Source organism: Lissotriton helveticus, chromosome 10, assembly GCF_964261635.1.
Source record: "Lissotriton helveticus chromosome 10, aLisHel1.1, whole genome shotgun sequence".
Taxonomy (NCBI): domain Eukaryota; kingdom Metazoa; phylum Chordata; class Amphibia; order Caudata; family Salamandridae; genus Lissotriton; species Lissotriton helveticus.
In genome coordinates, this window is record NC_136071.1 from 198,358,453 (window position 1) to 198,381,120 (window position 22,668).

General features: G+C 43.7%; 1 protein-coding gene across 6 annotated transcripts in view; it reads right to left on the minus strand.

Moving 5' to 3' along the window:
* The window catches only part of CCP110 (centriolar coiled-coil protein 110), a 344,554-nt gene that overhangs the window by 267,539 nt on the left and 54,347 nt on the right, over positions 1–22,668 (minus strand). For all 6 annotated transcript variants that reach the window (XM_078665112.1, XM_078665109.1, XM_078665108.1 and 3 more), the window contains exon 2: positions 896–1,048. In XM_078665112.1, coding sequence (XP_078521238.1) covers positions 896–1,033 — 138 coding nt within the window. In that variant the 5' untranslated portion in view covers positions 1,034–1,048. The remainder of the gene's footprint in view (positions 1–895; positions 1,049–22,668) is intronic.

Below are 22,668 nucleotides of genomic sequence, written 5' to 3' on the forward strand. Positions count from 1 at the left end.
ATCGACAGGCGAGACCTAAAAAAATGCAATGTACCAAAATGACATTGCAATTCATTGCAAGGAGAAGATAGAGTAGCATTCCACCAACCCTCCCATTTCTTTGAGGTGTAGGAAATAAAACAAGTTTCTGGTGTGCAATCAATGAAAGCCACACCACCTGCCCTCTTTGTTAGTTGGTAAAGGAACTCCAGAGGCATCATCCACTGTGCGACTGGCAGTTGTGGGCATGGTGTACAGCTGATGTCCTTTCCAGGGATAAGCTGAAAAAACGGGTACTTTACAAAAGTTGAGGTGGAGGATCTGTAGTCCCCTTCAGGCCATTCACAAGCATTTGTAAAGTACATCCTGCTCATTACCATGAATGGGTAAGAATGTCCAACTGTTCTTACTAATGGCATCTTTACACTGTGTTCAGTTTAGCCTGGTCTCTTCCAGAGCATGCTTAAAACACAGCACTATTTTCCCCAATGATCAATTCAGCCCTTAACTGCCAAGGACTGGCCCCACTACATATATTGAGTTAAGGTTTCAAGTCTACCTTCTACCCATCATGCGTAAAAAAAAACTGTTTGGGAATACTATTTACACTACACCTATATAAGCAAGTACGATTGCCTATTCTCGTCTGTATTCCTAAATATGCATTACCTAGCATTTCCACCACATATTTTCTGCATCATGCTTAAAGCTTTGATGAAGCTTTGCGGTTCTTTAAAAAAAAATAAAAAAAAAACCTGGGCAAATGTAACTAATTCCTCTTTTTTTCAAATCGTTTTATGTCCACATGCAGTGTTCTGTAATACCAGAGAAAAACGTAATTCCAAAATGTATACTTCATTAAGCCAACTTTCAATGCGCCACATCACATTTTAATTGATTTTGAAAATTATCTTACCAACGGCGAGAGCACAGCAACACCATGAAACTGAATTATCGATATACTGGGCTGACCAGGAGCGATGATATCTTTTTCAATTGCCTCACTTTGAATCTTGTCAAGATACTTTTTGCAAAATTCTTCGTAATCCTCCATTGCACTTCAAATGTGCTGTGTGTCAGAAAGAAAACATAACAGTCATTTACAGTCTGAACACACTATGCAATGAGATGATGTTTATTAATGATTTATTCAAAATAAATAAATAAAAAACCATGGATGTGAAATTAATACTCATTAATTTAAACATGTGGGGACCCAATTAAACCCCCTAGAAGGCAGTTATTGCCATTAGAAATCTATCCGAGAGATTAAAACAGCAGCGCATCACAAATTCTGCATAAAGGTCACACATAAGAACTCTCTCCCTTTAAGCAGAAATGCTGACCAGCATGTACATTGTATCATCGCTCACAAAAATTACCTACGTGAACATGCTCCTCAAATAAATTCCTCAATGATCTTCCATCCATACCCGCTCTACTGTGAGGCAGTGCGGCATATATTAATTTGCACACAGCTGACATTAGAAAAGCAGAGGTCACCATCCTAAACATTGCGACATTATCCAATTTAAAAGCACCTTTTGACTCCTTAAGTTGTATAACTTTAATTATACAATATGATGTACCACAACAAGTACACAGAGATCAAAAGCAACCTCTACCTCCATAAAGTACTTGGTTGAGAGTTTATAGGGCACAGAGAGCCTGTGTGAGCTGTTATGTTCTCATAATACATGGTTTGGAATATATTCTATATAATTTAGATACAGCTGTTCCTTGCTAATATGGTTTCAGTTTCAAACTGTATGTTTTTGGGGTGCTTGATAACAGGTAAAATATAAGGTCTCCGTGTTGTATCTTGATCGCAAGGGTATATTTTTTGTATTTTTTGTTGCAAGTGCTTTCTTCACTTTGGATTTGTAAATTCTATGGCAAGTCGGACGGCTAGCATGATGTATAAACCTTTTATTGCAACTTTCAAGCAGCAAACCTTTAAAGAACAACCAAACAATACATTAGAACTCTGCAGTCAAACAAATACTCCCTGCCAGCCATCATATTTCTCTTTTGTTTACTGCTTCGGAGTAGATAAATATGTGTTTAGCTATACTTCTGTGAATGTTATGTTCAATATAAATGGTATTAGACGTCTTAATAGAAGGTTATTAACCGTAAAACGTGTGATCGAGTAGGATTGTAAATCAAATTTATGGTTTTAAGCTGCATTTTCATTTTTAAACAAATTCAGGTTTAGAGAAAAGCCTTTAATAAAGGGAATAATAATTTAAGTAAGGTAAGTATTTACTTAGGCTGGAAGTATAATTGTAGATGAAGCTGTGTTTTTTGTGATGTGACAATGTGAGGAGATTAAAAAATAAATTCTATGCAAGACAAAAAGAAAAGCTAAGAGATAAGCTAGTCAATTTTGAGAAAATCGAACTGTGCCTTTTAAGTGCTTAAATACTGTTCAAAATAGGAAAAGGGTAAAAAAAATAGCTTGTGTATAGATGAGCCAAAGCAGCAAGCAACTACTCTTAATTAAAAGTGGTTTAAGCGCAGATAATCAAGAGTTGATTTTAGACAATCTCTAACTGTTTAACACAGTCTGAGAGGTTAATTTCAGGAGTTGGAAATACAATTAGGAATATGCAAAGTATGCTAAATTGCTTTGAATCATCATTTTGTTTTGGGTACATTTCTAAAGGGATTAGAGGTTATTAGGTCGCTAGGATACAGATTTACCAGCACAGCTGTGGTGACACAGTCACAGTACGAAGAGGTGGTTTAAGGAGGTTTTTGACAGGTTTTTAGAGGTTTATGGTAGGTTTTAGTTGTAGAATAGATATATTTAGGTTTAAAGTTTGGTAGTTTAGGTTTTGAGTGTCATAGGTTGTGCTGTAAATTTTTAAAAATAAATATAGAGTGTAGCTTAGTAGGCAGTAAGGCAGATCAGATATCAGATGAAACAAGCCAGTCTGGCAATGTGACAAGTTTAATTACAAAGGAGTTGAGGGAATCAGTACAGGAGTCAGTGAGAGTAGCGTTAACAGAAAAGGGGAAAGCAACTAATATGAGGAGAATGAGTAAGTCTCTATATCAGAAGGAGAGGACAGAGCTGTAAGGGGCCCAGGGGATAAATGTACGCAAAAAAATATATATGTAAGAGCAATATGAACAGAGAAGAGTCACACGTGACTTGCATAGACTGGGTGTCCTTAGCAACATATCTGATGGGCAGGTAAACCCTGCATCTGATAATGAACATGTAGATGAAGCTTTATAGTTTAGAAAGGTGGGGGGTCCCCTGCATAGAAATAACTTGCCAAGATGAGGGAACAACAATGGTGACAATGAAACAAGCAACTAATGACATAAAAAGCAAACAACATCAAATACTATGTTTTTTTTATATCAAAAGTAGCAAAATGTTTATTTGATGTAGATTGATAAGACTAAAATGTAATTTAAAGACTTGACTAGACTGCTCACATTCATATTTTGTGAAGGATAGAATATACATTCATTTCTGTAATATGGAACAATTCATCATGGTGATGATAATATTGGATATTGCTAACAATTGAACATATTACTAACAATTCAACATAATATTTCCTATATAAAATGATGTAATTCATGGCTGAATAGTAACCATAAGTCATGGTGCTGGAGGGCTTAGATGTTAGTATGCACGTTTCGGCGAAATGCCTTCATCAGGAAGCCATCAGGAGAATATCTGTGTGGAGTTGCTAGTGCTGCTAATCGTGACTCACTTCCAGGTTGAAGCCACACGCCAGGTCTAGCCAGGGAATGAATGCAGGAGTGCTCGCTGGATAAAAGATAATGACCGGAACCTATTGGCACACTGAGGCATTCACCTGCCAGCCACCGCCGGCCCACAGAGCGATTAGGAGACAGGCCCAACGCATCCTGTCGTCTCTCAGCCTGACGCTCCCCAAACACACCAGGCAAGAACCACCGACCCGCGCGCCGCTGAGCCCCGGCGACACAAATCTTTATAGTCTAGGTCCAAGATGCATTCATTTGATGAGAAATGGGATGGAATTACTCAGAGTAAAGAGGCTTCAAAAAGCACTGTGATAGACCCCCTAGGTGAGATGTTATTCGATTCAAGAGAGAATTAACCTCTTTGGGGATCTGAATGGTATCCCTTGCCATATGTGGCAAAATCTATTAAAAAATGGATATGGAAGCCTTTGGAGAACGAGAAACGAAGGCTTAATAGGCCAGAGGGTTTGCACCTTGTGATAGGTGACAAGGAGACTCTCACACCGAATCTGGATCATGAACTGATCACATATCTATTTAAATTAGGTAGTGTTCCTAGGAAAGGATTAGAACGCTCATTGAAACAGTGTGAAGATAAACTATTAGATGTGCTAGGTCCTTTGGCCAAAATGTTAGATTTAGCTAAGGAGTCTTACGTTAAAGGATCTGACTTAGATATACATTTATTAAGGAGCTGGTGCCAGCATGCAATTCGCTTCTTGGAAATGCAAATGCTGGACTGATCTCAGAAAGGGGAAAGGCAGGTATTTTGAAAATAAATCCTAAATTAGGATTTTTGGCCAGGAAAGAACCTAGTAAGGAAGCAAAGGGATTCCTTTTCGGAGAAAGAATGGTTACAAGTTTGGGGAAATATAATACACAACTTTTATGGCCTTGGATAAGGCACATTATTCTATAAGGAGAGTTTTTGCAGGGCAGAATAATGTATTTGGTAGGGCCAGGAGGAGAGTGCAGTCTCTCAGCTGTACTCATTATAAGTCTCAATATGCAAGAAAAGCTTAATATATAGGAATCCAAGGAGCAAGTAGTGGCGAATTCTACCCTGAAAGAGGAAGAGAAACCAGAGCGAGGCCATCTCAAGGAAGAGGGCAAACAACCTCTTCAGGAGTAGGGGAGTATGAGCAATATCACTACCTTTATCCCAAAATAAAGTGAGAGGAAGATTCAGTGCGCATGCAGAAAAATGGAGATCAATCACAAATGACGCATGGGTTTTATCCACAGTCGCAGGCTATCAGAGCTCTGTTCAACACCCTGGCAGGTTTGAGGATCAAGTGAACTCTGCCTCTGCGCAGAGTTACAAGGAGCGGTGAGTTACGAGATTGTATCTATGTTAGTCAAAGGTGCGATAAAGAAGGTGCACAACGAAGAAGTGGGTTTGGTAAGTACTTTGTTTGTAGGAGGAATCAAGGAATGGAATCCTGTGATAAACTTAAGGGATCTGAATTGTTTTGTGACATACAGACATTTCAAGATGGAGGTAATCCATCTACTTAGGGATGTGTTGTTGGAAGGACACTGGTTAATAAAAATGTACCTAAAAGATGCTTGCTTTACAGTTCCTATAGCAGAGGACAGTCAAAAGCTTACAGTTTTGTTGGAAAGGGCAATTATCAGTTTGTATGCCTCCTGTTTGAGTTAGCTTTGGCCCCATGGTGTTTTACTAAGGTAACGAGCGATTGTGGAGGGAGATGGAGAGGAGTTAGTCTAAAAATGTATCTAGGCAACATTCTGGTTATGAATCAACGTTCAGTGGTATTAGTGTCACAATTGATTATGGTGAAAGAGCTTTTAGAATCTTTGGGTTTTGCGATAAATATGGACAAGTCAATTTTTCCACCCATACAGAGTTTAGAGGCTTTGTGGTAGACACTATAAAGGCTCAACTTCTGTTACCAGAGAAGAAGATTTTGAAGATCATGAAGGAAGTGAGATTTGTCTTGAGGAAGGGGACGGTAAAATTGAGAGACATAGCCAGGGTGATAGGTCTTTTATCTACACCAATTCAGGTGGTGTTCCCAGGTCCGTTACATTACAGGGCCTTACAGAGAATAAAGAGGTCAAAAGGGCTTTGGTATTGAGACATCATCGGCATTTCAATAGAGGCACAGAAGGAGTTGGAATGCTGGTTAGCGAACTTACAAGCTTGGTACAGCAGAGCAATTTTTGGAATGAAGTCAGATTTTGTTATGGAGACTGATGTGAGAAATCTAGGATGGGGAGCTTTGTGTTTCGATCAGGAAACAGGTGGAATTTGGAGTTTGAGCTAAAGAAAGGATCATATCTATTTTTTAGAAATTACATTTTTTTTTGCTTTACAGAGTGTCAGATCTCAGGTCCGGGGCGCTTCAGTTTTTCTAAAGATGGACCATGTAACAGAGGTGGCATATATAAACAGATTAAGAGGAAGCAGGTCGAAGAAATTAGCAGATCTGGCAAATGAAATGTGGGAGTTTTGTCTAGAGCACAAGATTAGATTGATGGCTCAGTACTGATCAGGGAAAGAGAATTGGGTAACTGATTGGATTTCCATGAATTTATTCATTACAGCAATTAGAAGTTAAGCAAGGAGGTTTTTCATCAAGATTCAGAAAGTCTGGGTCCATTGGACATAGACCTGTTTGCATCCAGACTGACTCATCAGTTGAGAATTTACTACAGTTTGAGGCCGGATACGGGTGCTTTAGCAGTGGATGCATTTACTCGGGATTGGTCGGAAATGAGAGGTTATGCGTTCCCTCCATTTGCGATGATTCAGAGAGTGTAAGTTCAGGTGAGAAGGCAGAGATGTCAGTGTTAGTAACACCGTTTTGAGAAGTCTCAGGCTTGGTTTCCTACAATTATGGAAATTGCTGTGGAGATACCATATTTGACAATATGTTGCATGGAGTTGCCAAAAGCAGTGCAAAGAGTGGAGCATCCATTGGTAGAGGCACATTTACTCATCCTTCTAGTTTAGGGACTATCAGGCGATCTGGAAGACTTGAAGATCTTTCAGGAGAAGCTTTGGAGTTACTAAATGAGTCTTGGGCACCAGGAACATATAAGAGATACAAGAGTGCTTGGAATGTCTAGTTATGTTGGTTCACAGCAAGTAATTTAGATACCGTGGAAGTTGATGCAGCAAAGGTTGGGGATTTTCTGGCAGAACCATTTCAAAGGGGTTGTCGTAAGAAACAGTGAATTGCTATAAATCGGTAATTGCAGCAGGACATCCGTTAGTGAACAGTGTTTCTATCGGCCACTGCCCTTTGATTTGTAGAGTCATGAAGGGTATTCGGTTAAAAAGACCCCCAGTTTCTAGGTATGAAATAGTTAGGGACGTGAATTTGGTATTAAAACTTCTCCATATTCGGCCAAGTAATAAGAACCTAATCTTGAAAATGCTTTGTTGGAAGATGGCCACATTGCTATGCTTAATTTCGATCAAAAGAGTTTCGTTATCAGGGCTTTGGAAGTAAGTTGACGTCTTTAATCAACCAGAGGAAGTTCATTTTCAAATTTGGAAAATAACATAATCTGTCAGAGTCTGTTACCTAACACAAATTGGAGGATAACTCAAAGTTGTGTTCTATGTGTTGCTTACAGGACTATGAAGCTAGAGTTAAAGAGAACAGAGCTCATGGAGTAAATCAACTGTTGATTTTGTATGTGAAACCTTACAAAAGGGTTTCATCAGCTATGATTGCAAGATGGGTGAATTTATCTCAATGTAAGGCACATTCTGTAAGAGGTGCTATGGTTAGCAAGGCTTATTTGAATGGTGAAGGATTGGAGTAATGCAGAAGTATTCAGGAAGGTGTATTTCAGACCAATATAGTATGTTTCAAACAAGGTGTTGCAAAGCTTTGAACATGCATAATGCAAGCCTCTTGTCTCGCCATAAAATGTTGATTCTCAGATGATTCCTGGCATAGAGAATTGTGATTCTATTGAAGACAAGGAGGATAGAAGTATCCCTCCCACCCTCCCTGGGTATGGTAGGGTTTGGTTAAAGGGATATTTAAGCGAGAAGTGATATTTAGAACACATACTAAGTTTTGAGAAAATGTAGAATTAAGATAGGACACATATTAGCGAATTGTAGTCATATTTTCTTTCAGAAACTTTAGTTTCGAGAACGGATTAAAGAATGAAAGTAGGATTAAGGAGGCATCAGAACGTAAGAGGAAGGACATAGCAGACAGGGAGCAATTGTTGGACCACAGAGTTCTATTATAATGGTTGGTTATTAAAAATGTATTTGGAATTCTTTAAAGGTTTGCTGCTAGGAATTGGCCATAAAAGGTTATACATAATGCCAGCCTCCTTGTCTTTTATAAAACCACGATTCTCTATGAAGTGAAATCTCTGAGAATTTAAATTTTTTTATTCTATAATTAGAAGGTGTATGAAGTTTTAAATCGATCAAATAATTTAGCAGTCTGAAGTATTTACAAATACAGTATTACGGAAGAAAGTCAAACAGCAAACATATGAATGTGTTGTATTATTTAGCTACAGCAATATAAATGATTTCATGGGCTCTTTCCTTCTTAAAAAAGGACTTGAATACACACTACCTGTTGTGAATAGTTGCATGGATTCTAACAAGATGACAAGGACAGATTTGTTAACATGAAATAGACTTTAAAGGAGTCAGATTTGTTCATAATAGTATATAATAAGGCGGGCAGGGGAGGATTCAGAGAAAGGAAGCAACTACTTTAAATTCCCATCTACGTTGGCTCCTTGTGTTGCGGACCAGATCTTGCAGGAGGAGTAGAATTGAAACATTCAGCCGAGTCAAGAATTATACCAAAAAGATTGCATGCTCTAAAATACAGTGAAATGAATCATGGAGATCATGGTGTAAAGCACTCACAAGAATACACAGTCAACTGTGAGAGAGCCATGGTACACTGGCTTATGGGAAGGCCCACCAGTGTGAAGGAAGCATGGTTGGTTAGTCTCCCAGGATTACCAATACAGGATGCCAAGGGAACCAGAATTGGTGGAAATGCAGTGGGCTCTGGGTCCCCACAGCTTGTAGGGAAAAAACTAAGGAACAGGAGGGTGAAGAAACAAGCACGTTCTGGAGACAGGTGTGTTGCAATTGCGAAAGAAAATGAGTAAAGATGTAGGGTTTCATGAGCCCAAGACAAGGGAAAATCCACAAAAGCAGTGGAAATCCAGCCAGAGAAAATATAACTTATTATTGTGGGAACAGCGTTCAAACTAAATTCTTCAGAGTTAATACTAAAGATGAATGTAGGTATGCAGGAACATTTGGTGCAAAACCGGAAAGCCAGTCCCTTTGATGTTACCATCATATATTATACTACACAGGTTAGACAAAGCAAGTGTAATTTAATTTCTTATTGTTCTTTAATAATCATTTATGACCCCCACAAGACAGAATATATGATCTCAAAGACACGTAACCATTCCAACTTCGAAATGCTGAAATCGTAGGTATGCAGATCAGCTTTGGAAAAAACAAGATCAGAAATAGGAGAGCCATCTGCGTTTACGTACATGGAAACATTTAGAGAGTTTATTTATATATGAAAATAGGTACCGGAAAAGTCAAGAGGTTTGGCTTTTTGTTAGTGTAAATGTTTAGTACTGCCCTTGCACTGTTTAAGTTGCCCCCACCGGGCAACAAACGCAATCTCATAATGAAGAAACCTGTCAGCCTACACCAGTACAGAACCTGGGAGTAGGGCCCCTTTGCAGAACAAACTGCATCAGTAGAGTTAAGCTGTATACCCTCTAAGAAGAGTGTTACGAAACTGATTTAGAGATATTGCCTAGGAGGCAAATCTTAACATTTAGATAACAGTACATATGGGATCAGTTAATGAAAGTGTTAACTGAAAATGTGGTTAAGTCGAAGAGATAACTTATCTGACACTGGAGGGCTTTAGTTGGTGCCTTAGTATCAGTATTTCGTGGGTCGATTTTCAAAAGCAGGATGTAAAAAAATAAATAAATAAAAAATTCAAACACTCAACGCACACACACATATTTGGACGCTTTTGCATATGGCGGAAGTAGACTAGTAATGGATGCTCCGCTGTGTGTCCCATTTTACTCGAAAGGAGCTGGTTTGTGCTGAAGTAGCACATTTTGAACATGTTGAACCCACAAAATGGAGCATTGAGCTCTTATTATGCTAGTATAAATGAACTGAGAGATTTAGCATTATCAATTTTCTTCTAACTTTAGATGGTGACCGTAAGACTACTGCGTTGAAAAGAGTTGTGAAATGGAAGCTTGACTGTTGAAATAAAAAATATATAAACACGTCTTTTTTAATACACTGAAATTACAATCTAACACCTCTTCCAAGTTGGTGCTCTAGATGAAAGCACAGTAACAAGCAAATGTACTGGTCATTATGAATGATCTCATAACGTAAGCACCGGTTCATACCAGTACAGCATTTTTGCATCCTACAAACTTGGAATAATCCTCTGCTCCAACTAGAGACATAAACCCTTGTAACAAAAATATTCCCTTGAGATAAGGAGGTATTTGGTTTGTGACATTTTGCTGCATATTATTCTTGATGGATACCCTCTTTTCCTACCATACCAAACGCCTTCTGCCGGCTGAAACTATGGTGATGATGGGACCAATAGGAATACTATCGATATGCCGTAGAATGATATATCTATTTATTTGTCATAACCCAATGAAAGAGATAGGCAAGCTATACAGACAGTAGCTAGAAACTTATTTTGGATTTTTTTTTCTCCAAAATCTTTGATGGTCTTATTTTTTTTAGAAAAACAGTAATGAAACAACAATATATGCCACATATTGCAATTAAATGAGTCGAACAAACATGTGATACAGCATTCAAAAGTTAAAACAAAAGAAAGAAATAGGTATACAGCAATAAACAGGCCAATTGAGTCACAATCATGTCCATGTTTATATCCCTAGACAACAGATGTGATGAAGTAATACATCCAAGAGTATGAAGACTAGTAGGTGGTGTGCATTCTGTGAGAAGATGCAGATAAAGCACAATGTAAGCAGATGTAGTCCTGGAATATATGGGTTCTGGGTAGGTAAGGGCCAAGGTGAGACGTGGGTATGTAATTATACAAATAGTGCCACCTCCTGGGTATGTGGGCAATAGTAAGTAGAAAATATTGCTCAATTCAAGCATCTAACACGAGACGTAATAGTGAAGGTGGCAGAGGAGAGGGTTTATTGCTAGCAAAGTAGTTGTCCAACATTTACCATATGGGTCTGTGAGAAAGTGGCTCTATATATACCGGACTAGAAGAAAGTACAGTGTGTATAGAGTCCACCAACCCGAGAGGTATAACAGAGGTTAAAGTCAGAACTGACCTTACTCTCCAAAGTGGTAGCTTGGTTGAGCAGTAAGGCAGTACCAGAGGACAGTGTAAAGCATTTGATGTACACACTCAGTCAGCAAAAGGTTTCACACACTCAAGGACTGAACTCCAGGCCAATTGTTTGCATATCCAGAGATATGGTTGTTTTATTTTTAGAACCAACAGTTATGAAAATATACTTTTCGCATTAAGAGTACTCTCATGTAAATACTTTGCAGAGGAGCAATAAGTTTGTGCACACATTAATCACAGGTTAGCTAATAAGCAATACAGTTCTGAAACACACTCTAGCATTGAGCTCAATGGGTTTTCATAGGAAAGTACAGTTGATTACTTTATGGATTACTTTGGTAGTCCCAGGACTAGATCTTGGATTCAGTCCTGGGATCTAAGCTGAAACCAGATTAGCACAAACGTTTTAGTTTCAGTGATGATTTTTCCTGAATGTAAAGCGGTTTTAAAAGTTCACACTTAGAAATTTTTCGAGGTGATTCTCACAATGTTATTCAATGGGAGGAAATTCCGGTTACAGGTAAAGTACGATCGCGTTACTTTTGTAACCCAGCACTAGTCTCCTAGTGCCAGCACTGGGGGCTTAACTCAAAACAGGTAGGTAATTGCGTTTTAGTATTTCGTACGATTTTTAAAGAATATTTGCAGTTTTCAAAAGTAGACACTTAGAAGAATTTTCATAGAAAAGCAGACAATGGGTTCCTATGGAGAAAATACAGGTTACTAGTAAACCCGCTAGGGTTTACTTTTGCGGTTCAGTACTGGGCTGAAAGGTGCAGTACTGGCTTCTCTCCTGATCACAGGTGAGTATTTTCGAATTTGGACTTTGGCTGATTTTATAGGAATATCCCACTTAGAAAATTTTCGAGTAAAAAATGGGTCAATATTATTCAATGGCAGGTAAGTGGATTACCGGTTTCCAGGTGAATACTTGGTTGGTGAAGTTAGGGTTCTGGGCATAGACTCAGGGGTCCCCCAGGGTCAGGTGAGTACAGTTGGTTCAGTCCCAGCGGCTCAGGGGCAGCCGGGTGCAGAGGTAGGTAGGCCCAATGTTATCCAATGAGGGAAAGGGGGCCTTCGGTTGGTGGCTGCTGGCTAGCAGGCCACACGGCTCTGGGAGCTGGGCTCCTGGTCACTTGCTCTGGGCAAGGGGGGGAAGTAGGATAGGGCAAAGAGGTCACAGCCAGCGGCACTCGGGCGGCTGGGTGCTTTTGAGCCATCGGGCGCTCAATGTTTGCCAATGAGGATATTGAAAAAGGAACAAAGGCTGCAGGCTCGGGGACAGTGACTCTCCAGGGGCGACCAGCACTTCGAGAGTTAAGTTGGGATGTTGGAGCACAGGTAGGTACCCCAAAGGGAGGCACAGGGGGCTGTAGGGCGCCGGGTGCAGGGGTGTCTTTGGGTGTCAGAAAAGCTTACCCTCGGCTGCTCGCGGTTGGGGTGGCCCCTGGTTCTGAGTCTGCAGGCGTCGGCTGGTTCGTCGAGGAGGGTCTTTGGGCACTGGACTTCAGGACCCAGTCGCCGGGGGGACGTCCTCGTGGTCTTGGTTCGGGTTGGCCCGGCCGGGCTCAGCTGGTGCAGAGTGGGCTGGTCTGGAGCTTCCTGGTGGGCACCAGGTGGGTTGTTGCAGCAGAGCCTCTGCTGATGGGAGTCCCAATCGTCGAGAGAGTCAAGGCAGGCAGGTCCTATGGATGTCCCAAGGATGCTGTCCGCGGAGGTCGCCGGGTTTAGGCAGGAGCAGGTTCCAGGATCAACAGGCCGGTAGGGCTGGGGCCAAGTCAGATGTTGTTGTCCTGTTGTTAGCAGCTGCACGGCGGGTCTTCTTCTTCTTGATCTTCTTTTTGATATCGGGATCTGAGGAAGGAAGGTTCAGGGAGCCCCTAAATACTAAATTTAGGGGCGTTATAGGTAGGGCAAGGGCAGGGACCAATGGGTCCCTGTCCTGGGGTGAGTACACCCCCTAGCCTGCTCCTAGCCTGCTCCTCTCCTGTGGGAGGGGGGCAGGAGCCTAGCTGGAATTTGGCAGGACTCCCCATCTACAAGATGGCCGGAGCCCGGGGTCGTTCTTCACCTCACCTCCTCCACCTGAGGGGTGGAGTTGGCACAGGTTGGCACACCCCACTTCCTGACGTAGTTTTTCCCGCCAGTCTTCCCGCCAGATTGGGGGTAGGACTGGTGGGGGGCTAGTTGCTGGGTACAGCAAATGGTCTGGAGAAGCTCTCAGAGGCGGTATTGCCTTTTAAGCTTCCCCTGTCCATCCTGGGGGAGGAGACATAGCACCTCGCCCAGGATGTGCTTTGTTGCAGACCCAGGAGAGCGGGGGGCTCTCCACCCAGGGGTCCAGCAACATGTCTGCTGGGTGGCAGCCTCTGCAGCCACTCAGCCCAGACGTGGATTGTAGGTTTGGGTTTTAGAGGGCATCTCTGAGATGCCCTCTCGTGCATGTTACATTAAATCCCACGCTGACATCAGTGCGGGTTTAATGTGCTGAGAAGTTTGATACCAAACTTGTCAGTCTTCAGTGTAGCCATTATGGTGCTGTGGAGTTCGTAATGACGACCTCCCAGCACCATATACTCTTAAAAGGCATCACTGCACTTACAGTGCCCAGGAATGGTCCTGGGTACTGTAGGGGCACAGGGCTCATGCACCTGTGCCCTCACCTCTGGCATAGGGCACCCAGCTAGAAGGGTGACTGAGGTATGGCAGGGCAGTGGGTTCTGTGGGCATGGCACACAGGGATGTGTGCCATGTCGACTCTTGCTTTAGTTCTGTACTTAGGCACTCAGCCTGCAAAGGCAGTGTGTGGGTACCAGGGTACAGGGCCCCTGAGGGTGGCACAATCAGTGCTGCAGCCCTCAGGGGTCTTCTCTGGTCCTCATGCCCTGGGTACCTAGGGTACCATTTACTAGGGGCTGACAGGGGGCCAGAGATGCCAAATGGGTATTTTGTCTCAGCATAGAAAAAAGTGGGGGCATACCAAGGCAAGAAAGATGGCACTTTCTCACAGGGTCTGTGCTGGAGTCTCTAGGGCAACTGTTGGAGTACAATGTTCTCAGCTCCTCTTAGATGCGAAATCCAGTTCAGCCAGGACTTAAAGTAGGTGGCAGAAGTGTCTTCCCAATTATTGAGGACAGACGTATTGGCCGGAGTCAGTAGGATATTTCTACAGGACAAGCAGCTGGGTTCTAGAGGACTGCACTCCCAAAGCTAGTCACAAGATTAGAGATCTATATTGCCCACCTCAAATGATCTGCTGCCTGTAGACCACAAAAATAAGTATTGAAGATGTTTGGATGAGAGACACCAAATGAATAAAAAGTCACATATACATATTCAATCAGACTACATTAGTCTTGTGCCGTTATTTCCAGATGTTATTGGTATGCAAAGGAATGAGACCAGCTGCCAGCGACTGAAAGTCTGCATGGGGGGCACATTTGGTGTCCCTGTGCACAGTCCGGTTCAAACTAGTCCAGGGAGCTGTTGGCTCCCGCGCAAAACTGGACAAGGGACATGGGACATGGGTGTAACCTCCCCCCTGTCAAGACCCTCCCCTGGGAGGGTCCCCTGAATCTTGCCAACCCTCTCCCGTTGGTACTTGAGGCTTACCTGGCTGTAGGACCTTAGATTCGTTGTGGACAAGATTTAGAACTGAAACCACTGCACTTCGACCGTCTGGGCACTCTGGACTTTGCTGGACTACGTTTGGGCCTGACTTAGTCTCCATCTCAGTCTGCTGCATCGTCTGTGCCTGTGCACCACACAGCATCCATGCAGCACCTGGGCAGCATCCAAGAGACCTGAAGATAATCTCCCTTGGAGTGAAGGAGTCACTCCCCTGGGTTTGTAGGCACTGCAACACTGCTGACTGGTCTGCTGTTCCCGAGCTCCTGCAGACTTCAAAGGGTCCAGCAACACAGGAGGTCGGTTCCTACACCCCTAGAGTCTTGAGCTGCCCTCTCACTCAGTTTGAGGCAAGAATCCCTCGTGGGGGCTGCAATACCCGAACCCCTGTGCACGGCGTACTTCTGCAAGTGCACGTGTTTGTTGGCAATGCTGCAACAAGTGCATTGGGCTCCGTATAGCCTCACACCCTCCGCAACTTCTCCTACAAAAATGTTCAACCACCTCGCACAGAGTGTTCCGTGGCCTGCTGTTTTGGGAAGCTGCTGGAGGTCCTCTCGCGACTCCTGTGCTTCTGGCCTGCGGGTCCAATTGAGGGTCAGCTTTACTTTTCTTGGGCTCCTCTGCTTGCTCTGATCCTGTCCTGAATCCCCTGTGTGTGGTGAGTCTCCTGGACCTTGCTGGTCCGAACCACACACTTCCTTGACCTACTGTGTGGGTTGCCATTGCCAAGGCTTGTTGGTGCTCCCGCTGGACACCGACCCCCTCAGCACGACATTCTTTGTGGGACAGATCGTATCCGGCTCCTGGTCGTCCTCGATGTCGCCTGGTCCTCGCAGCTGCAGAGTCAAGGTCCCCGTCTACTATCCTGAAGCACCCGACATCGGTGGGCATTAGTCTACTGAGCCCCTGGTCACTCCCAAGTGACCCAGACTCTGTCCCCTCTGCTTTCAGGTACTCCTTGACAAGAATCCACGTTTGGATTCCAACAGACACTTTCAACCCTTCCAGCAGCGGCTCTTCTTCAAAGTCCTCCATTGGGTTCGACGGAAGTGTCCAATACCACTACACAACAAAGCACCCGGCTTCCCTGGAATAAGTACCCCTAACCCTGGGCTCACGTCTTGAACTGAGGGCCACTCACTGCGGTGACCAACAGCAGGACGGACGGGGCACCGAAAGTGAACGGCCACCGGTGAGTAAAAGTGAGAGCCCTGTCCACGCCGGTGAGACGGGGCGCGCTACCACTTCACTCGCCATCCCCCATTGGAGAGCAGGAGCATCGTACGAATAAGTGGGGCTCTCCTAACTCGGACTAATTCAGTAGTACTCTAGGTGAGCAGGGGGGACCGACGCTTGACCCCCAAAATGGCGCCAGCAGTCAGGCGGACCCGGGCGCCCTACCACTGCACCCGGGGGTCCTCCATTTTATACACAGCTCAGTTTCTTTACTCCTGGCAAGGACTACTCAGCGGAGGGCATGGTGAGTAGTTGATCACCCTCCTGCAGCCCCTCCGTTATTTTGCCTCGTCTTTCAGAGTAAGGGGAAGCTCCGCCGCTTCTACCCCACCGTCTCGGCAATCTAATTGACATTCAAGATGTCCGAGCAGTCTGTTGCCCACCACGAATCATGGCTTCATCTTTGTTGAGACCAATTAGTTTTTATTTGAGAGTGAGAGTGATCTAGGAGGCGCCCCGCATGATCCTAAAATGGGGGCTGTTTCTCCCCCTTGTAGCTTTAACATAGCAATTCTCTCCTCTTCGGGAGGCGAGCAGACACTGGCTCTGGCCTCTAGCTGCTCCATTGCTCAACAAACAGCCCCCTTCGAGAGAAAGATAATAATGGGTAATAATGGGACCGGCTGATCAAGGTCAGAATTCCCTTGCCTGACCCCAAAATGGCTGCCACAGTGGTCCCTACCACGTTGTACTACTACTCTAGGACAAAAACTAGACTTCGACCTGACTTTGAACCTATCCCCATCCTGCTTACCCATCAGGACTTAGAACCTGTTGAACTCACCTCCGGCAGTGGAGACCTAGCTTTTTGGCTAATGCCCTGTGGAGCTACCTGATAGCTAATGAGGAGATGGGCTGTGGGCTTCCTCTGCGACTGTCATCTACCCAGCCGGACTTTGGGCTCCATTCATCTCGTCTCATATGCTCTTTAAATGTTTTTCCGTAGAGACCTAGCTATTTGGCCGATTCCCGGTGGAGCCACCGGACAGCTATAGTGGGGATAGGCTGTGGACTTCCTCCTCGGCCTTCACCTACCCAGCCGGACCTTGTGCAGACTTTCCCTTTGTCTCTCAGTCGTATCTCCCTCCTACCCCTTTACCCTACCTCCTTACCCTTCTTCGCTCCTTTGACCTTGTCTTCAATGATCTTTAAATGTTTTTCTTGCAACTGATGTAACCTGTAACTGATGTAATTTTGTAACATTGCCGATCCTCATGTAAAGCGCTCTGATACCTTCGGGTCTAGCCAGCACTATATATAAAACTCATGAAATAAATAAATAAATAAATAAATAAATAAAATAAAATAGATAGGTAACTTGGGTACTTTGGTATCCACGGGTGGGGTCGCTCTTCAACCTTCTGTCTTCCACTGGGATTCTTTGAAGTCCACTTGGAAGGGTCCTTAAACTCTAAAATTCCAACCGCGACTTTCACAGAGACTTGAACAGAGCACGTGGTCGTGTTCTCACACTGCTCTGCAAGTGGACCGAGTACCATGATGTGACTGGAGCCCTGTGATTGGTGGTTTCACATGGACACTCTGTACTTGGACTCTATTGTTAAAAAACTTTGTCTCATTCCCTATGGTTCATGGGAATGGTAGTTTTTTTACCAATTACTTTAAATGGCTGCTATTTAATAAAGTGGAGAAAGAATAGCATAATCCTTGCCTCCGAGTCCTTAATAGAAATGAAACTTTCGGTTACGATTGCTAGGAAATGTTTCCTTCTCGAGCATGACTTGTGAGTGGTAGAGAAAAATAAAAAGTGTATTCCCTAGTATCAGGGTGTTTGTTGTAGTCTCCAACAGCCACATAGATTGAATCTTGAGGAGAGACTTGTGGGACATTGGTGCCTGAAATGAGGCTCTTGGATGCCTGTCTAAAGTTGAGTCTAGGGAGGGGAGGTTGAAGTTGCCACCTATTACAATAAGATAGTCACTGGGGATGTAGTTTAGTGGAACAGTCAAGGAATCCTAGAAGTCTGGGTCCTCTGAGTTTGGTCCATTATAACATTATAAACATGGAAAGCCTTGTTGTTTTTGGAAATTGTTGAGAGCATCTATCTTTTCTCCATGTCTATCTCATGGGATTCTATAGTAACGCCAGAATTTCTATCAATCATGGTTACCACTCCATTACTCTTGTTTGATGCCGGGGAACAAAGAACTCCACTTATTCAATTATTCCCAAAGGAAGCCGCTTAGGTCCTTAGGTCCAATCTTAGTTTTGTGCAAGAAGACTATATAGGCTTGGAGTTTAAATAGATAGTTAAATTTATTTGCTTTTTACCGTATAATTAAGTCCCTTAACGTTCAGTGACATCGCTTTCAGATTTTCTGAGAGGTGAGAACTAGCCATAATATAGGAATGAGTGTATGGTTTTGGGGAGATACAGGAGCATTGGATCAGCAGAAGCTCTAGAGTGCCTCCGGGTGGACATAGAACAGTACACATCTAGTGGACCTAGCACCAGGGTAGTCACAATTCTTAGATATAAATGGGCTAATATGTCTCATATAAGGTTCTGTGAAAGATCATACTGCTGCCAGTGGATAGGCAAGTGACACAAAAAGATTGGCTTGCCATGTCAGAGAGTTTGAGTAAGTCAAATAATGAAGAAAACGAGAATAAGTACTAGAACGGTTACACTAAAAAAGTAACCATCCAAAAGACGGTAGATAGGGTCTCCTTAGTCCATGTAGATAGCAGAGGCCAGTTCCAGATCTAGCTCGGTGCACAAAGCATAGGGCTTTAAATTGAATTCCCTTCTCCACCTTAAGCCAGTGCAACTCTTTCAAGAAAGAGGTAGCAGATGCACTTTTTGGGAGTCTGTAGAGTAGCCTGGCCGCCAAGTTTTGGACTACTTGCAACCTTCTTATAGAGACGTTATCTGCTTCCAAATAGAGGACATTGCCATAGTCAAATCTAACTAGAATAAGGGCATGAATGCCTGTCATTTGGGATGGGAAGGTAAGAATCCAAGGGATTCTCCGCAGCCATTTCAGGACACCACAACAGGTGGCAGCCACCTTCGCAGCCTGAGGCCTAATGGACAATTTATCTTCCAGCAAAAAACTAAGGTTCTTCACCTTTTTGGCTGGCGTGGGAAGTACTCCCAAGTTTTGAGGCCAGTGCTATGGTGCCCTTAGGGCTGGGTTCTTAGCAAACACTAGTACTTCAGTATCCCGCCCCCATTTAATTTCAAGGAATTCAAGATCATCCATGAACCAACCGCAGACAGGAAACAATTCTTGGCCTCTGAAGCATGATCCTGCGCAGAAGAGGGAGAAGATCATTTGTATGTCATCTGAGTAGGAAAATATGTTCAGGCCAAAGCTTTCAATCAGGTCAGCCAAAGGTTGGACACAGATATTAAATAAGGCCGGACTTAGAGAACCCCTGATGTAAGAGCAAGCCTTGTGGAGGAGGCATTTACTGAGGAGAACTAGAAAGTACGGTCACTCAAAAAAGATGCCATCCAGGATAAAGCAATACCTTGTAAACCTATGGTAACCAGACGCTCCAATTATGTAGCATGTGACACAATTAAAACCAGCGATGAGGTCTAATTAAATCAGCGCTACCATCTCGCCATCATCCAGGAGCCGCCAAAGACGTAATACAATTCCTAGAAGGGCGGCTTCCGTACTGTGACCTGCTCTAAACCCTGACAGAGAGGAGTAGGTTATGAGTATACACAAAAACAGCAAATTGTCTGTTGACATGCTTTTCTAGAATTTTGGCCACAATGTAAGCATGGGAATAGTTGTAGAACTGGACCAATTCAAAGGCTCCAGGTTGGATTTCTTCAGAAGGGGCAAGTTTCCATGGTTGAGGAATGCATCCTACCTGTAGAGAGGAATTCAGAAGGTCCATCAATGGCTGCAAAATATCAAGATCCAGAGTGTAAAGCTTAGCTGGAGGAAGAAGGTCTGAGGGGGGAGTTAGATTTTATAGACTGAATTCGCATATCCCATGCGTTTAGTTTGAGAGTAACAGGATTATGAGGTGCAGAGGCGGAAGTTATGGCTGAAAGATGGATGCCTCTGTGGTCACGGGTGCCCTATTCAGACATGGTTGAGGCAAAACATGCCAGCGCCCTCGTTTTTAATGAGAGTTGAATGCACTGTAAAGCAGGCACTCCAAAGGAAGCCTAATAGTATACCTGAAAGCCAACAGCATATGTTAGAGATAAATCTCCACTGGGAAGAGCGAAAGACCCCTTCATATTCTAACAAACGGATATCAATAGGTCCCGAAATAGCTATCGTTGTCAATCCAGACCAAAAAAAGAATAAAAAGAGCCAAAGTAATGGTGGAAATACATTGACACAAAATAACATTTTAGTAAAGCTTAGGCGCCAAAGGCATCTTTGGAAATGTATGGTGCCAAGTGACATCAAATGAGGGTAAATAAACAGTATCCAAGTATACTCTGGCCATACCCTTTCAATGAAAAAACAGAAAAAGGCTCTAAATAGAGAGAACGCATCCGAAATAACGTCTAGTTTTAGACCATCTGAGAAACCATTCAAATAGTTCTCACCATTTTCAAACTAGCTAATGACGGTTATAAAAACAAAATACGTTACTAAAAATTTGCTGAAACAACACTGTGCAGCGACAACGTTAGGGCAGTGTGCTAAAGATGTTTTCAGGTTTTTGTCAGGCTGCAAGGTCTATTAAAAGGTTATCCAAGTTGCCTAGCGTCATATGCTTACTTATCCAACGTATAGGAAACAGCAGTAAGAGGAAACTGTTACACCAAACATGAGTCATTGCCTCTAAGGAGGTGACTCTCCACAACCTAATTACTTCTTAATACTGCATCTGCATTCTGCTGTAATTGCCTGCATACATTATGCTATGGCAGGACTTGAAAAATCAACAAACTGACTTTGAGGCCTAACAGTCCTATGGACATTTTATCTTACAAAGTACGAGGTACTATTTTTTCATAAGTCAAACATCACAGCATACTTAAACTGATTTTTGCCAGAGCACTTCTGCCTCAAATGATATATGCACAATGGTGCCTGGATATGACCGACACTGCCATGGGTTCATGGTCTTTTCAGAGAAAAAGACTGACAGTCGTCAGATTTTGTTGCAGGATTTGCCAGCCTTTCAGAGGAGAGAAACTTGCTGCGCCTAGTACTGCTAACGTTTAAGTCACTGGTCTGACAGGCAACTGACTGAAGCAGCCCCCATCCTTTTAGAGGTAAATTTATCAACTGCCCGACTCCTAACCATAGCATCTGGGTTCCACAGACGATCCCAGGATGTGACTGACTGTTCCCATTTACCGTCTGGCAGGAGTTGAGAACAGACTTGCATCTAGCTCGGCTTCAAATCTACCAGTATTTCAGAGATGATCCTTATAGGTGACCGTAGTATTGCAAAGATGCCTCCATTTACCATGTGACACCTTTTGTGTGTCCAGCTATTAAGTTCTTGTAGGACAATGCTGCTTTTTCCGTAGTGACTCCCTTTTTAGGTCTCGCGCCTAGAATAGCAGTGCGCAACACTGTCCGCGCAGTGCGAGCATTTATGTAAACAGTAAAAGGACATTGGAAAGCTGACCACACGCTTTGTTTGTGTCTTTCTAAGAAAGACAGCACGCAATTGGGCAAAGGCGGGTGCATTTCCCACCTTTGGCCTGCTCCCTCAGCACTCGCTCTCGCGCTGCTTGTTTTGAAAGCAGCCGTGCGACCGGTGCTGATACTGCGGCCTCACTTGTCTCTCCCGCCCGCCTGTCCGTGCTGTGTCTGTCTGTGCAGGAGGCGCTGTGTTTGGCCTCAGTTGTTCTTACATTCCAGTGAACCCTGTGGACTAACCCACCTGATTAAAGGATCTGTAAAATCAAAGCATGCTCTTCTCCTCCTGTCACCACACTCTTGCCCTCTTTGTCGGTCCTCTTTTGCTCACCCATCCTCCCTCCTACCTTAAACCACCCTTCTCCCCCCCTAGTGGTATCCGTCTACATGTGGGTCAGGTGGTTGCTGTCCCCGTGTGATGCCAGTGGTTTTGTCCCCCTGTGGTGCCAGAGATAACTTCCCGTGTGGTGCCAGTTCTCGTGTTGCGCCAATTCCCGTGTGGTACCTGAGGTAACTTTCTGGTGTGATGCCAATCGTAGCTGCCCCCGTGTGGTGCCAGAGATAAACCTTCCCTTGTGATGCCAGACCTCCTTTCACTCCCCGCCGGTCGCACGTCATACACTCGCTTCCTTTAATGCTGGGCGGACGCGGCTTCCTTGTCCCCAGACGAGTGATGGGGCCGCCTGTCCTTCAGAGCAGTGAAATATCATTAGATTAACGGATCTCGAGTGGTCTTGGCGCGGGCGGTTCTCAAAACAGTAGCCGCGGGAAGAATGCGTGATCAGAGCTCAGAATGAATCATGGCTGCGCTGCCGAGCAGTACAAGGACACCGTGTCTCCGGCACAGCACCCTGTTATGAATTCTTGTCGCATAGTGGGAGACAACAATGGGTCTCTGCATGTGGACCGCGACCGCACGCCCATCACAATCATGCATGAGTGTGTGAGGTGCTGTACGTCTACTTTTATGTGCGTGAGGGAAGCTTGTTGGCAATTGTCTTCAAAAGTAGCTCTGCTCTTTCAGTGCACTGAGGAAGAAAGGTTTGAGCACCAGTGCTGACCCCGGATAGCCCAGTGTCCCT